Source organism: Electrophorus electricus, chromosome 20 (assembly GCF_041902795.1).
Source record: "Electrophorus electricus isolate QZ-2024a chromosome 20, ASM4190279v1, whole genome shotgun sequence".
Classification (NCBI taxonomy): domain Eukaryota; kingdom Metazoa; phylum Chordata; class Actinopteri; order Gymnotiformes; family Gymnotidae; genus Electrophorus; species Electrophorus electricus.
In genome coordinates, this window is record NC_137516.1 from 5,401,841 (window position 1) to 5,418,322 (window position 16,482).

At 43.1% G+C, this 16,482-nt stretch overlaps 1 protein-coding gene across 4 annotated transcripts; it reads left to right on the forward strand.

Moving 5' to 3' along the window:
- The first annotated feature begins 23 nt into the window (after positions 1 to 23).
- inpp5l (inositol polyphosphate-5-phosphatase L) lies at positions 24 to 16,482 on the forward strand. Of its 4 annotated transcripts, XM_081703478.1 has the most exons (16): positions 25 to 481; positions 5,136 to 5,177; positions 5,392 to 5,492; positions 5,886 to 5,973; positions 9,512 to 9,575; positions 10,650 to 10,753; positions 11,104 to 11,156; positions 11,838 to 11,957; positions 12,227 to 12,311; positions 12,430 to 12,522; positions 13,255 to 13,329; positions 13,551 to 13,624; positions 13,752 to 13,869; positions 14,066 to 14,134; positions 14,273 to 14,338; positions 15,339 to 16,482. In XM_081703478.1, exons 1-15 carry the CDS (start codon positions 422 to 424, stop codon positions 14,312 to 14,314), a joined length of 1,188 nt encoding a protein of 395 aa, XP_081559604.1. In that variant the 5' UTR covers positions 25 to 421; the 3' UTR covers positions 14,315 to 14,338; positions 15,339 to 16,482. The 4 variants fall into 4 exon arrangements, 1 of the variants encoding a protein (XP_081559604.1); XR_014118879.1 differs by having other exon boundaries at positions 24 to 481; positions 13,252 to 13,329; positions 13,752 to 14,134; positions 15,336 to 16,482; XR_014118878.1 differs by having other exon boundaries at positions 24 to 481; positions 13,252 to 13,329; positions 13,752 to 14,134.

The window sequence follows — 16,482 nt, forward strand, 5'->3', positions numbered from 1 at the left end:
AAGACTTCATGAAACACAACAGCGCAAAAAAAAAAAAAAAGCGCTCAAAGAAGTAGCGGAGGGCAGGAATTCAAACGATGCAGATGTCTCGTCAGTGAGTTAATGCACCTTAGAATCTAGTCCAATGGATGTGAACGCAAGAAAAGAAAATCCCACTGTTCCCGGTTCTTAAGTGGACGCAGTGGACAAGTTAAAAAAAAAAGTCAACGATGTCTGTAGTCAGCACCGACTTCAGTTAGTCACCATGAATCCTGTCGCTTTGAACGAGGCGTGTATGAACTATGCACCGGAGCTAAGACGGTGATCTAATCGCAGCTTTAAGCTGTCCTGCTCACGAAAGGTTTTGCGCATAGCAGGGCACCTTCAAGAAACACGCATGTGAGAATCGTTTTCTTCGGACGGTTTCTGGAATTATATTACCATGGAGAGCCACACGGACGTTTTACTAGTCGCTGCAAATGTCGGATCATTATTTGACAACGTAAGTAACCTAACAAAATGAATGAATGCATATGCGAACGGTCGTACTGTTAGTAATGCATCATTAATGCATCGGCTCTATAGATTTAGCTCAGTAGAAGCATGGCTTTATCGTTTCGTATAGTATCTGACACAAGTAAAATTGCATGTGTTTAAGATGACTAACGTTTAGGGCAACCTGTAATTAAGGCAATGAAACGACATCTTGGAAACCCAATTGCAAAAAAAAGAAGAAAATTGTCTTGAATGTCCGCCAAATCTAAAATATATTATTTCTTACTGGAGTATATCGCTCTCCGTAATAAATATCAGCCATTGCAAAGCTGCTTATGCTGAAATGCAACATGTTACATAGTAGCCGTTTCTTTAGCGCTCAGCGTCAAGAAGTAACACGTTTGCGACATCCCAGTGACATAACAAACTCGCTTTTTTGTGTTGTTCTTGCGCTGCTGGACGGGTTATTTCAGTCAGCCTGCTCTAGCAGCGAACACGGGCCAGACTTGTGCAAGGCTCCCTTCGCTCCACTGGGCCTCTTCTGCACGCCGAGTCCCCAGGCTAAAGTAGCGTCCTCTCCCTTCCCAAACCAGCTGCCGTGAGCTTGCTGTGAGTTGAGCACGTCGGGTTTCACACCCGAAGCGCCCTATCACCCTTGAGCAACCGGCGTGTGTGTGTATTCAAATAAAACAGGAAATCGGCGGACAGTTGCGAAACATTTAAAGGCTATACCGCGAACTCCCGAATTTGATTTTTAAAAAGACTTTTACTACAGAGAAAAAAGCGATATTGACAAACGCTGGCGTGGTGGTTTATGAGAGCTCTTTTGTGGTTAAACAACGAGCTTATCTGAATGTTGATTAGGTCAGTAAGAGAGCTCCCCTCAGATGTTTTGAATCCCTATGAGGGAAAAAAAAAAGAATAATTCATGCGCTGGTCCACGGGATAATGTAAACCTTTGACATGGTTTAGTCCTGCACGCTGGTCTGAAGTTACAAAGAGACATAAAACAAAATACCTTATGGTGAGCTTGGCGTTGGTTCTACATCAAGCAACAGGCGGACACCTTTCACTCCCAGTCACATTGCCGATTGTGATTCAGAGCTGCTGACAGTAGGCTGGTAAAGAATCCTCTGACAGCCCTCAGTCTCTTATCTTGAGTCCTGATATCTCTTGTGGTGAAGAAAAAAAAATGGTTTATGGTGTGGTGTGACTGTTGCATCTGTTATTTGGTTCTCCCACCCCAAATGTCTGAAGTACCAAGAGCTTTGAAGGGCTTGCTTCATACTGTAAATGGTGTTACACAGAGGGAAAAATGTAACATAGGCCTGCAGGAGTTTTTTTGTCTCTCGGTATTAAGTTTTTTAAGGACAGAATGAACCAATAGACTGCTTTTTAAGGACAGAATGAACCAATAGACTGCTTTTTAAGGAGAGAATGAACCCACAAACTGCTTTTTAAAGACAGAATGAACCCACAAACTGCTTTTTAAAGACAGAGTGAACCAAATGGACTGCTTTTTAAAGACAGAATATCATGGTAGAATGCTCCTACATGCAGTGATCTGGCTCTGTTGGACTTCATTCAGTTTGGTCCATTCACCTGTCCGTCCATCACTAAGTCTAGTTACTGCTGGTCAGCCTTTCCTCTGTCCTTGCCAGTTAGGAATGGTCAGGATGCCCTAAGGCACTCGTTGCCTGGTGGCCATCCGCCACATAGCAGCAGCAAACCAAAATAACACCCCCGCTTCCCCCAAATAAAAAGAAAACCAATGGCCCAATCAAACTTGCCAGATTTGAGGCTTTGTGTGCCTCACCTAAGGAACTCTCTGAATTCCCTTTACCAGTGTTGCACTCTGAGAGAAGACGCTTCAATGATAGGCAGCGAAAGTTGCTTTGTGGTTGTTTCAGCGGTGCTTAATGCAAGGCCTGCCCACGCAGCAGGTCATTATGCTCATGTTCAGTGCTAATTCCTACCCATGCAAATAGCCTATGCAAAGGCTAATATGGTAGGTCCTGTCGACACTGCCCCAGGTATTTTCACGTTAACCAAGGACTATTTTTCCCTACCCAAATATAAATTGTGATAAGAGGAACTTCAATGATTAACACTAGCATATAGTAGATATTCGATATGCTGTTCATACTGCTAAATACTGCATACTGCACTAGTATGTATATTGAATACTACTTCCCATAGTAGCATGCAGTAGGTCTGCGTAATTCATTATGGCATTTAGCAGTATTATACTGTAAAGTCATGTGACGTCTTAGTATGAGATACTTGTCAGAGGATAACTTTCTAAAAAATGACAATTTCTATAAAAATTACAATTTCATACAAAATCTACAGACCTCACCTGCTGTTTAGTTAGCCGTTGTTACCCTGAAGAGTTTTACTTGAATAACTCTTGTCTTATTAGCTGCTGGTTAGCCACAGCATTTTGCTTGTTTTAAACTGTGATGACTGTTGCAGTAGCAATCATTCTCGCTAGAATATTTTTAACTTAAAAACAGGAATTAGATGAAAATGTATCTATATTCTATTCACATTTATATTTGGAGCTCGCAGTTCTGTTACAAATATAAGTAACAGGTTAAATGAAATGCTTTCAAGTTTTTGAAGTTCTTTCTGTAATCACATAGATTGAAATTATAGTTATAACTAGATTTGATACATTTCAGTTCAATTAGTTTTGGATTCAAAATCTTTTTACTGATATAACCATGGTGAAATTAAACTGCCTGCAAACTGAGATGGGGCACCTTTTTCAGGAAAGAAGCACGCAGTTTAACAAGGATGATTGCTTTGTAAAATTGTGTGCAGCCCCTTATCTTGTGAACCTGCCATGTTCTCAAAGTTGTTACAATGGATTGGGATATGACATTCAGATTGATTATGAGATGCTGTCTGCTGGTGCCCAGTAATGAGCTAACACGCATAACCTAGTGTCCAAATCGTTCACTACCGTGACAGATTAGTTTCCATATAAAAGTGTTCTAAATAATGATCCAGATTTTTATACATAGGAGATAATCTACTGGGTACAGTTTCAGACACGGTTTAAGTCATCTCAGAAGAGTGTGTGTGTGTGTGTGTGTGTGTGTGTGTGTGTGTGTGTGTGTAATGGATATCGGGTTGTAAAAATGTAAATTAAGAATATCTTTGATTCAGCGTCTGTGCTAAAACATAAGAGGTGAAAGTAGAACTCTTACAGTACAAAAGTAGAATGTTTAAACATAGAACAGAAACCAAAATCACAAGACAGTAAAATCAGTTAGCATGCGAGAGGAAAATACTGTAGCTTTCTTTCAGCATTTGCAACGCTTGGTTAGAAGGGAGTGGAAACTTTCTGAACTGAGCGTTGTATTGTCATACATTTTTCATATTTCACTGACTGTCTGCAATGAAAATTAAATTAACATTATTGGATCAATATTAATAGCCATAATAAATGCTAGCTTCCTAAATACCATCTCTCAGACCAATGGATCAGAGATAGTATTGATGGGTGCATTACAAAGCACAGTTTATGTCATTATGAATGTTCGTGTTTGTTTGCACACATGTTCAGAACCTGCCTTCCACTCTTAAGACTGCAGAGCGTATTCTAGCGTTGACTGCTACGTGAGATGTGACATGGATGAGACTTGAAATCCAAAGATAGTGTCTGGTAAACATTCGACAAAGCCCAGGTTACCGGGACGCTTTCTCTCGCCATGTATTTTGAATGGCTTCTCCCTTTGCTGTGTGATTGTGTACTCATCTGTTAGCCATGCTCTTTGGTACACGTTTCTATACACTGCAAATTATTGCTGATCTTTGCTCAGACTTTATTTACTGACAGCTTGTTAAGTTATTAATGAATGGAGCATTCATTTGAATGGAACACCCCACTGACTTTGATATAACAGGATGATGCACTGCATTTGTGCCCTTGGCTAATGCGCTCAGCTGCCTTAATGTCATGTTAAGCGTGTCTGTTACTTTAATAGTTCATATCTTGTTTGTTAAAGCTGCTGCTATTGATTTGATGTTCTTGCGACCGTCTGCATGAATTAGCTGCCCCCCTTCCTGTCTCACATCCCCCATCAAATATTTTCTCCACAACCCCTCTCTGCAAGGACTGGTTTCCTGTTTGGTTAATATCTCATGCTGAGAGATTCATCCTCCGATTACAGAGCGAAGTGCAAACATTTAGTACACTTTTTTCCTCAGTGCAATTTTTTAAGTAACAATTATCAGAATGTAAAAACAGTTTAAATACAGTGCTCAAAAAACCGCTTGTTAAAGACCAAACTACAATCAATAACATCAGTAATACTACTTCTGCTACTAATCATAATAAAAGCATCAGACATTGCATTGCACTTAGACCTTTTTTGTCTGTTCTGTTCTAAAACTAGGTGCCTTAAGCTGATGAGGTAAATGTTTTGCTGTCTGCCTAGTTTTCCAATACTATTTTCCACACTCCCTTCCTCATGAAAACATTTCCCAAGTGAAGGAGAGGGTATTCCGATGGTGATACAGCCCTTCAGTTGACTGTCGATTAAAAGTTAACCGGAGACGATCACGCCTCATACTAACGTACCAATCAATTCCTGCATTATTTCCTTGAATGGAACCAGGCGTCTGATGGACTTGAATTCTCTTCTCCCTAGGTTGGTGAAATCCAGAGCGATTGGCTTCGGGAATTCTTTGCGGTGAGTCTGGCAGCAGTCAAGCGTTCACATATCGGTTTTTATGCTTTGTTTTCGTTTCATTTTCTTTGTCCTGACATGTATGACTAGCAAGACGTTCAGTCATAGCCAGCCAGGTGTACCACCGAACGTCCAAGCACACAGACACACGGGCCGTTGAATTCTTTTCATGTTGTTGCTGTTTCAAATGCCATAGCTTCCCTTGTTTGTCTGGCAGACCGTCCACAGGTACAAGCCTTGCTTCATGGCCTTGCATTTCCAGGAGGTGGGCGGGAAGGACTACATGGTCAACATGGCACATGCAGAGAGCTTCTTTGGGTAGGCTTTGCCCTGTGCTTTTGGGAACTGGCTATGATCAAGCCTACTAGATTACAGTCACTCCAGATAACTGTAGTGCTTTAGTGAGGAGGTTTGTCCTATATGCGCATTATTTAGCCAAAGAGTGGGATCAAAGCCAGACACTTCTTTCGTTCCTAGGCAACCTGCGGTTACGGGTTCAAGGGTGATTTTGGTTGCGGATGTGTTCGGCTGCAGTCAAACTCATGACTGCTAGACTAGCTGGGGTCTCTTGCAGCCAAGCTGCCGTTCAGAGACCATTTTTTGGGACATTTTACCAGGCTGATAAATTATGTGTATCCCCTTCACACACACACACACACACACACACACACACACACACACACACTCACACTCTGACCTTTTCCACTGCAGGACAATCGAGACCAGCTCAGAAATGAAGGACTTTGACAGAGTGTCTATCTATGTAGACAGCCATTTCAAGGCAGAAGACAACTTCACGGTGAGCGTGCCCTTTGACCATATTAGTTATCAGCTGTATCAGCACCAGTTTATATCTCCATTCAGTTGCAGGTTGTTACCACAAGGTGGCGCACAAATTCTGAAAACAGTTGAGGGTTTTCTGTGAGTGAGCCATGCACGTCTTACATTTTTAGCCATGTTGGCCTGTTTTTAGCACTTTAGTGCTTCAAAACCAATACTGTGTAATGCAGTCAGGTGCTACTGACCTCTGTGTGCAACAGTATTAGGTTTGCATCTTGTTTTAGCTGCAAGGTTTGTTTTAACTGCAAGATGGTTTTTTTTCATTCGTATTGTTGGTTTTGGTGGTGTTTTTTGTGCCAGTCTGGGTTAACAGCTCCTAAAAACACAGACGTGTAGGACAGTTTGTGCCAGTGGTGGCGTTGCAGTGGCTGGGTGAACATCAATGTGGCAACAAAAAAAATACCTCTGTCTGAGCCATCTAGTGGGAATCTTAGTAGATGAATTCCTGCTTTATGGACGAGAGTCAAGTCAAATTTCATTATACACCAAAATGGTGACATTAAAGACTTCTTAAATTTTAAATCTTAAAGTTTAGCTCCAGTTGTAGATAAGTTTAGTTCACTTCTCTTCTGTGTGTGGTGGATGCAAGTGTACGTGTGCGTGCGTTCTTGTGTGTGTGTGTGTGTGTGTGTGTGTGTGTGTGTGTGTCTGTGTGTGTGTTTGGGTCTGTCTTCTCATCCAGACATCTAAACTGAAGGCAACTGTTATTCATGAACTGGACATTCTTCCCTGTGCCCACCAGAGGGAGTAGGGTTCAGTGTGAGGCTTCCTGTGTTTGCGCTCATTAGCTCATTTGAGATCATCAGTAACTGTCAGTCTGACCACAGCTCATTTCCTGTATGGCCTTTTTTGAGCTTGCTTTCTTTGTCAATGGGAAAACAAACTGAAAAAAACAGAACTGGTCATGGACGTGGCCAGAACATGGAGCGGCTCTTCACGCTTAGTTTACCGTTTCTCATAGGAGAGTTGTAGGAGTCAGATGCTCTTTCACTTGTTCTGTGTTTAAGGTAAACTGACGTATGAGTCTTACATGGCAACAGTCCTGACAACTAGTACAAACACAGAATGTTTCTCAAGATTAGAGTGTATAAGAACCATTTTGTAGAACTGGTGAAGCACTTTCAGTGAGAGACAAAAAAACACTAATATTCGAGAGAGTGACAAGGTATTAACCTTAAGCCCACCCAGGTGAGGAGTGATAGACCTTTTGCGTGATATGAGTGTGTGCATGTGTACGTGTGTGTGTGTATGTGTGTTGGTGCATTTGTTAGACTCCCTGATGGAGTGGGTTAATGTGCGGGAGGGACCAGGCAGTGGGCCGAGTCAATACGTTTAAGTCCAGATTAAAACTATTGATCAGGACTGTCAGTCTGGACATGATAAATAAACAGTGGGGGGGGGGGGTGTAAGTGAGGATCGTACGGTGTTAATGTTAAACAGCTGTGGCTGTGTTACCAACCGCTTACCCTCCCACACACACACACACACACATTTTCTATTACTGTTTTGTATAATATATTTATTATATTATTTACTCTAATAACTACTACAACCATAAAAAATGTAATACATAAATGCATGTAAACTTGTGATGATCATCTGAAAGAGATTTTGGTCCCTAAAAGTACAGCAGTTCAAATATAAGTGCACACACACACACACAACAAAGAGTCTTGTGCACACTCTCAGCTTCAACACCTATCTTCATCAATCAGGTCAGTGCAGCGTTTAATAAAAATTTATTGACTTACAAGTGATTTTTTTTATCAAAACACCATTTGTACTGGTGGACTCTCTTTGCATACACACACACACACACACACACACACACAAACAGACACACACACACACACACTACTGCCCAGCAAAGCGATGATCTACAACCTCTAGAAAACTGATAACAAATCAATACAGATGGCATGAGAGAAATGAGAATGCAGAGATGTGTGGAATGGGGATACAGCTTGCTTAGGAGTGTGTGTGTGTGTGTGTGGGTGTGTGGGTGGGTGGGTGTGTGTGTGTGTATGACAAAGGGTTGTTTTAGGGAGTAGAGACAGAGCCTTTTTCTTTCCATCACCTCTAAAGGATCGAAGTCTTAGATAGCATTTTCTGATTTACACATCACCTTTAGTGGTTCAGCATAACGTATCATGATGCCATTTTTAGGTCATATCACACTTCACGAGTTATCCATGCAATTCCCTGACCTCCAGTAAACGCGACAGTTTAGCAGGAAAATAATGGTGCATTTTTATTTGGATTATTATAATTCCACTTGTAGCTAGAAGACAGCTAGAGTTTTTATTTGGATTATTTGGGTAACTGTGCACACGGTACAACCTAAACATCGCATCACAGTATATTTCCACCATAAACATTACAGTACATATAAATTGCGCTGGAAGTAAATGCGTGTGATCATTAATGATGCACTTGACATTTATTAACAGGGAATCGTGGCACGGTCATCCTCTTGGAACGTGATTTCTCTCGTTAGCATACACCTAACTGAGATCTGTTCCTAAATAGTTTCCGCTGTTTATTTTAAGCGTTGTTCTGCCTTTTATCAGACGCCACTTACAGCTTCGACTTCCCCTGTAAAGATGTCTCTGTTGTCATAATGCTCTGGGTGAGGCATGTTGTCTTGGCAGAAGGAAACGTCGCTAATGGAATCTGTGATCACCGGGCTCCTGGCTCCCGGTTCACTCCCTGCAGTAATGTCCAGCGTCAAGGCCGGGTCTTGAAAGCACTGTCATATTAAACTAGCATTGCTTTACGCGCAAGATTTCTTTCTTTCTCAGGGGAACGTTCCGTCACAGTCCGAGATGCTAGCTGCAGGCCCGTAAGCGATCGGGGGTGGGGGGTGCGAGTGTGTTTAAGCGCTTGTCAAGTGTTGGCGCCGCAGTGTGAAGTGGCCCAGAACGGCAGGCGATTTTTCTTGGGCCCACGCTGGGCTGCCGGCGGCCTCCCGTGTTTAATCACTGTGTGATTGTTTTAATTTTCTGTCTGTATTGATCTTGCCGGGTCGTGTTAAAAGCAACTGCCTCTCTGTCCAAGGGTGTGTGTGTGTGTGTGTGTGTGTGTATTAAAAGCAGTTGTTACGGTGTATGGGTGTTTTAGGTTCTCTTTGTTGATATATTTTTCTTGTACATGAATTTTCATTAATAAATACATGTTTTCAAAGACATCATGGTTAAACTCTACGAGATTATTTGTGTGTAATATACTACCCTAAAAGCTCACTATACCTTGTTATATTCAGGACATTTGTGTTTTAAATATTTCAGAACGTTATGTGCTCTGTAACATCTTCCCACAACTAGTTTTTTTCTCAGAGAGTGCAAGTAAAGTTTTGCCCTGTGTATTGAATGCCAATCGCTATAACAACGTGAAGACATTACTGACCCACATCAAAACCAATCTGAATATTGCAAGGGGCTTTATTGTGTCGCACTTGCATGCTAATGTAATCTTCCTTTCTCAATGGCTCTCTGCAGGCTCTGGGCAGTATGTACTTCATCCACAAGTCCCTGAAGAACATACAGCAATACGACTTCTGTGGTAAGAAGTCACTGAACTATTGTATGACTTCACTGAACCGAAGGCATCTTCCGTTCTTCCCATCACGTGGACAAACACGGCTACGATGTCCTCGTGAGCTCTGTCAACACGAGGTTACTGTTCTAAACTGCTTAGCCGAGAGACACGCGGCAGCGCGTGGGTAAACCAGACGGCGTCGGGCGTCCGTTCATGACGTTTGGTTTGCAAACATTTGATAGAAACTGTCGAACACTGACAAAGCATTTTTATATCTTTCGAGTCTTTATCTTTTAGCTAATAATGGCCAACACAAAAGACTTCAGGGTGTCGGAGTTTTTTTTTAAATCAGTAATAACATGTTGCATTGTCGTTATTAGACAATGCAACCTATCAAGCGATTACCAGAAAGAGGGAAGGGGTCAAACCTATTTGCCTTTGCATTTATAATTTTACTCGCTCAAACAACCTATGTAATTTAATGTTAATGAACCTCATCTGGACGTTATTATGATGAGTGTATTTATAACCTGCTTGTCTATAAGTAAATGCACGCGTATGGGACTTGCTCAGTAGCTTAGACTACAGCTTCTCTCTTCTGCATCGGTTTAAATGCACGGCCATCCCTGGTCTACTATCGTTAAGATATTATTTATGTTATAGCATCTTACTCTGAGCCACACACCTAAAAGCACTTAGATTTAGATTAAAATTCGGCTTTCATTTTGTCAGCCTCTCTGGAGTCAAAGGAGAAGTCCGGTTTTCTGTGTGCACATTCTAGTCACGCAGTCTCATGAATAAGCTTTTAAAAAGCAGCCTAATAGAAGAGCCATATAGATAGGGGTGCTGACGAATTTGGTTCCCCATCAAATTTGTGTGTCCTATGGATCCTGCACATGCTTTGGGGAGAAAGAGAGCGGCTAACATTAGCATATTGATTTTGTGTTTGCATGTGTCACTTTCTCTCTTTTTGTCTCTCTCTCGCTCTCTCTCTCTCTCTCTCTCTCTCTCTCTCTCTCTCTCTCTCTCTCTCTCTCACACACACACACACACACACACACACTTGTTTATCCTCTCTTCTCTATCTTTGTCTCATAGCAAAGGAGTTTAAATCTGTCTTAGGGCGGAATAAGTACATGGGCTCCCTGGAAGGAGTCACCACCGTGGAGAAAGAAAAATTCCCCAAGAATTTTTGGCCTGATGTGAGTGTGTCAGAAATTCTCTTTAGAGAGTCACACGGTGATAATTTCATCCAAATGTGAAATATAATCATACCACGCTGTACTGCGATTATGATGTGATTGCAAAATGCTGATTTCCTGCTGTTGTTTGGCTAAACATATCAATAGTTATTTACTGGTTAGTCTAAAAAAATTACTAATCTTCTTTCCAAACTAGGAAGTAAGTGATCTAGTTGTGAGTAAAGTGAATAGTAGTTAAAAATGTTTAGCCTCAGATGAAGTAGTGAAAAATAGGTCAAATACGTTTGAAAATACTATTTTTACATTACATATCTTTTATGTCTTTTATTTGTTTATTTAATACCCTTTAGATCAAGTGGTCACGAAAAGGCTACATGAGGACACGGTGGATTATTCACAACCAGTATGTCAACATGGAAACACACAAACACGCACACATACCGCAATCTCCCAACATACGCATGCACACAGAGCCCTGTAGTTTTTGCATGTCTTCGACGCTTCAATATGCATATGCATGAAGAGTGCACATGTGTACGCATCCGGAGCATAACCCCTGTTCCTCGTGCCTCAAACCCCCCCCCCCCCCCCCCCCGCTCCCATGAAGGAGAGGTGAGTCAGGGCACGGGCCAATCAGATGTGCATTAATATGGCGGGTGTGGCAGCAGGTGCAGAGAACGTGAATGGTCGTCTGCTGGTCTGTGTAGCTGAGAAACCAACCGTGTGTGTTTGGGACGTTACCTGGGCTGCACTCTCCCTAATGACTTAAAACAGTGACAGCGCCGAGATAGAGACTTAACGTACACAACCCCCCCCATCACCACCACACACACACACACACACACACACACACACACACGCACACACATAGACAAACAGACACGCGCACACGGGGGCGTATGTGCAAACATCCATGCACCAACACACTGCAGTATAAGTACACCCATGCAATGAACATGATGCCTCATGTTATTTTTTATTACACATGTTTAGTTAGAAGACAATCTGGAAAGGCCATTCTAAAGTGTGGTGTGCTGTGGAAAACATCTTTTCCTGATTGATTTGTGTGTGTGGTTGTGTGTAGGGGCCTGGACCTGGTGAATGTGCACCTCTTTCACGATGCTTCCAACCTCATAGCTTGCAACTCCAGTCCGTCTGTCTACTCCACGTACCGGCAGAGAGCGCTTCGCTATGTCATTAACAGGTGAGCCATTAGCCCAGCGAGACGTCCGCGAGAGTGTGCTCCTCACACAGGAACCCCTTTACACAAACAGAGTTCTAGAAAAAATGTTATAGCCCTACTATTTTTGTCTTAGACACCAGGCACACTAATCTTAGAAAGAACTGAGTTTAAGAACCACAGACCTGACGAAATGAGTCCTGCGTTCTTCCGTCTGTGGTTACTGATTTGGTTCAGGTTCTTGAAACATTGGGTGTTTGCCCTTGACTTATTGGGTCTTTGTTCTGTTGCAGGGTGTCAGACAGCTGCTATAGCACTCTGCCTTTCTTCCTGTTTGGAGATTTTAACTTTCGCCTCGACACACTAAGCCTTGTACAGGTGTGCTACACGCATTCTCACACACACACAAAGGAAAGAAATCATTGTAGTTATCTGGGAATACATAGTGGCAAACTCAATTTAAGATTTTCACCTTTCTCTTTGTGTGTGTGTTCAGAACCTGTCCACATCTGCTGAAGTGCAGACAGTGAAGGACAGCAGTAATGAGGTGGAGAAAATCATCTATGAGAAGAAAGACAACGACCACAAGGTGGGCCTGTAAATTAATGCTGTACCCAGATCAGTTTTCTGGTCTAAAAATGTGAGCTCACAAGCAGCAGTTAATGGAGGCTGATCTAATTTTGGCAAGTTAGAAAATAAAATTAATATTAGGAAAATGTGGAAATGTTGTTATGTCTTGCATTTGTATTTTTCGGTTATTTCAATTATTGAGTAAATAACAATTTACTGCCTTAAATCAGAATGTTTATATCTAATATTTTGGTTGTAGAGATTATTTCATTATCCTGTTATGTATTCTAACTACCCAAAAGGCTATCTCAGGTTTTCATGAATGTCCCAAGTTTTCTCCGAGAAAGAGAAGACAGTAAGAAAACAGCCTGCGTGGTTGTCAATATTTAATAAGCCGTCTTAACCCATGCGCATACATGCAGGCAGCCACCATTGTACCTGAGGGACATTAGCAGCATCAAGCACTAGGCGAGTGAGAATGTGCCATCTCTGCTGTTTGCACGCTGCTCCACCATTCATTTCTTGTCGCTGTGTTCTCCCAAACACAACCAGTACTCTGTCCAGCCAGATTTATGGCCGGGGAGAAGATATTGACTTTTTGCCAGTGGAGAAAATGCGTGGCTGCATTAAGATTACTCTTGCTGAGGTGCAATTTATTGTACGTGCCAGCCCAGGTGGACTGACTCTCAGCTTGTTCTTTAAATGCCCTACATTAACCTCTGTCTTCTCTCTCCCTCCCTCCCACCAGCAGGTCCTTCTCCACATAGAGACTAAGCTATTTGCCTACCTCCACGAGGCAGACTTCAGAGAGAACAACGGGAGAGAGGTAAGCATTCCTCGCTCCGTCCGTCCGGGCGGAAGGGTGTCCGGCTGTAGCCGGCCCCCTTCCGCTTGCGCTCGTCCAATGTGTTTAAGCATCGCTGCGCAGTCCAGAGCGCTGTGAACGAACCAGCGAAGCAACGTGCGCTTAACTCTCCTGCCTAAACTCCCTGCAGACCTGCCACATGACACTGCAGCATTAGATATTCCCATCTCTCCATCCCACAGCTCCTAAAGTACGACAAGGAGGTAGCAGCGTTCCACGACGTCATCACAGAAGAGGAGATCCTGTTCCCCCCCAGGTGAGCAGACACTTTCGAAAATCCGCAAAAAGAACTCCCAATAACTGCTCCCGTTAAGCGTTCCCAAGAGGCATTCCCAATGAGAGCTTGATGCATACGTCCGTGACATGCTCTTGTCTTGCTGCAGTTACCCCTACAGTGAAGACTACACTAAACCCACTCAGTACATGAACACACGCTGCCCATCCTGGTGCGACCGCATCCTCATGTCCCACAGTGCGCGGGACCTCATCCAGACGGCAAGTGTCTCCCTCTGACGTCTCCGTCAGTCGCGGCTAGCGCAGTAATAAACGTAATAGAGGCGGAGAAGCGCCGAGCGCAGGGCAGTGTATTCCACTGGCTTTTGCTGGTAGTTAGCTTCCCTAAGCTCAAATGAACAATTGTTTGGTTTACTTTCTGTGATGTTTGCTGTCTTTTTTATTATTTGTTGGCCATTCGCAGAAAGAAGATGGAGATAGAAATGTTGTCTATAACACGCTGGGCCCGAATGTCTGTATGGGAGACCACAAGGTAATCAAATATGAAAAACATTAATTAACATCAGTGTCTTTATATAATATCTGCACTCCACAGGATAGGAAACCTACATCTAACCATGAAAGTATTTAAAAGTTTCCTCAAGCCAGACACTTTTCTTTGTCGTTCCAGCCTGTGTTCGTGTATTTTGCACTGAAGGCCATTGCCCACTGACACAAAAAACAGACCCATTAGACGGTGAGCAGTTTCTTCTCATTTCATTCAAATCTTCTGTTCACAAGAAAGGGTCTGCTTACATTCTCACAATAATTGTGCCGTGGTCATCCTTTCATTGTGTGTGTGTATGTGTGTATATGTGTGTGTGTATGTGTGTGTATGTGTGTGTGTGTATGTGTGTGTATGGAACTATATCCCACCTCTCTTTATCTATGAAGTCCCCCAGTCCAGTGCTCGTCTATGAGCCAGAGAAGGGCTCGGGGCGGCTCCCATGTGTGTAATAAAACATATTTCCTCTCTCCAACACCCCTAAATTCATGTCTATTAGATCTTCTGCATTTTGCTATTTGCTGCGTTAACAGCACCTAACAAGGTGCCGTAAAGTTGGCAAGGTTCATTAATTACAGACAGCCGTAGCGTCCAGCCAGGGATATATCCTGGGTTCTTTTCCTCTATTGGCATTTTTATGGCCGTGTTTGTGTTTGGCTGCCGGTTTTATGTGTGTTCTATAGGTTGTGGCTCTCAGGGGACTAGACAGGCCTTCTGATATGGCTGCTATGTCAGAGTAAGAGAAGGACCTGAAGAGGTCGATCAGGTTTGAATAGAAAAGGCTAGCATGCGCAACTTAAAAATAATCTGAAGAATTCCTTCAATTATTCCCCTTTGGTGGGAGGTCTTTCTTATTCACTGTGAAACCATATAATCATGGATCATACGTGAACATCATACAAATATACCTGTTGGGATTTCACAATAGCTTGCTTTGAGCTAGAGTAAAACATAGTGTCACTACTGACAAGAAAGATAAGATCTTAGCCTTAAAGGTATGGGTCCATTAGAAAGCACTGGAGCATATTTAAAACCAGAGGTTTCCTCATTCGGCTCTATGGTGATGTAAGGTCAGTTATTTATGTAGCCATTAATTGTCACTGATCTATGTATTGGCAACCACACATCATTTTCTCAGAGATTTGGTTCTGTGGGAATATCCTCTGATAACTGGATTTTCTGTGTCCAGCAGGTTTGCCTGTGTATGCTGGTAAAGAAGAGATTTTAGAGACTCTCCAAAGGACTGCTGTTTCTGTGACACAAGATCTCGCAGGCTGCGCGCGCACACACACACACACACACACACACACACACACACACACACGCATACACACGCACACACACACACACACACACGCATACACACACACACACACACACGCATACACACAAGCGCACAGAAGTAGGGAATGTTTTTCCTTGGAGATATGCTTTTGCACGTTTTATTGTTTTATAGTTCTCAAGGCAGTCCAAAAACACCTTCCTCGTCCATTTTTCTGGCAGTCTTTTGAAACCTGCAGTATGTAGTTGCATGCCGGACCCGTGCACATGCCGGACCCGTGCGCATGCCGGACCCGTGCGCATGCCGGACCCGTGCACATGCCGGACCCGTGCCCATGCCGGACCCGTGCACATGCCGGACCCGTGCACATGCCGGACCCGTGCACATGCTCCCTCTCTTCCACTACCACTGCATTTTCCTCAGGTCCTTTGGACCGCACACCAGCTGAAATGAGGACTCTGGACTCTGGACTCTGGACTCTGGACTCTGGATTGGTCTCTGGTCATATTCAGAATGCAGCTGAATGTCCAGGAGCTCAGCAGACGTACTCAAAAGTGCAGTGTGGACCTTTCATCTGTTGTGATGCGCTCCCACTTCACATGTCACGAATATGCATATATATGTGTCTGTCTGTGTGTGTGTGTGTGTGTACATGTGCACACATGGACGTTTGTGTTTGTGTGTGTGTGTGTACTTGCACACAGGCCTGTTGGTGTTTTCTCAAGCCTCCTGGAGACCTGGCACCTGCCCTCACGGATTACATAGTTCTCAGTTCTCAGCGGCGTCGTAACTCAGACATTTTTTGGATCAATAGAATTTGTGTGCAGTGACCACCCGGGACGAACTGGAAAGCCACGCATGCTATGTGAAATATGGAAATCCCGCCCAGAGCAGGCCAGGCTGACGGGCCCTCAGACTTTTAATTAGAGCTTGAGCGTGGCAACGAATGCTAAAAACAACTGCCACACTTAGGGACTCACTTGCTGTTCAGATATCAGTGTGATATATGCACACACCCTGCATCTCCTGAGTGTCAAAAAAAATCAAAATCTTA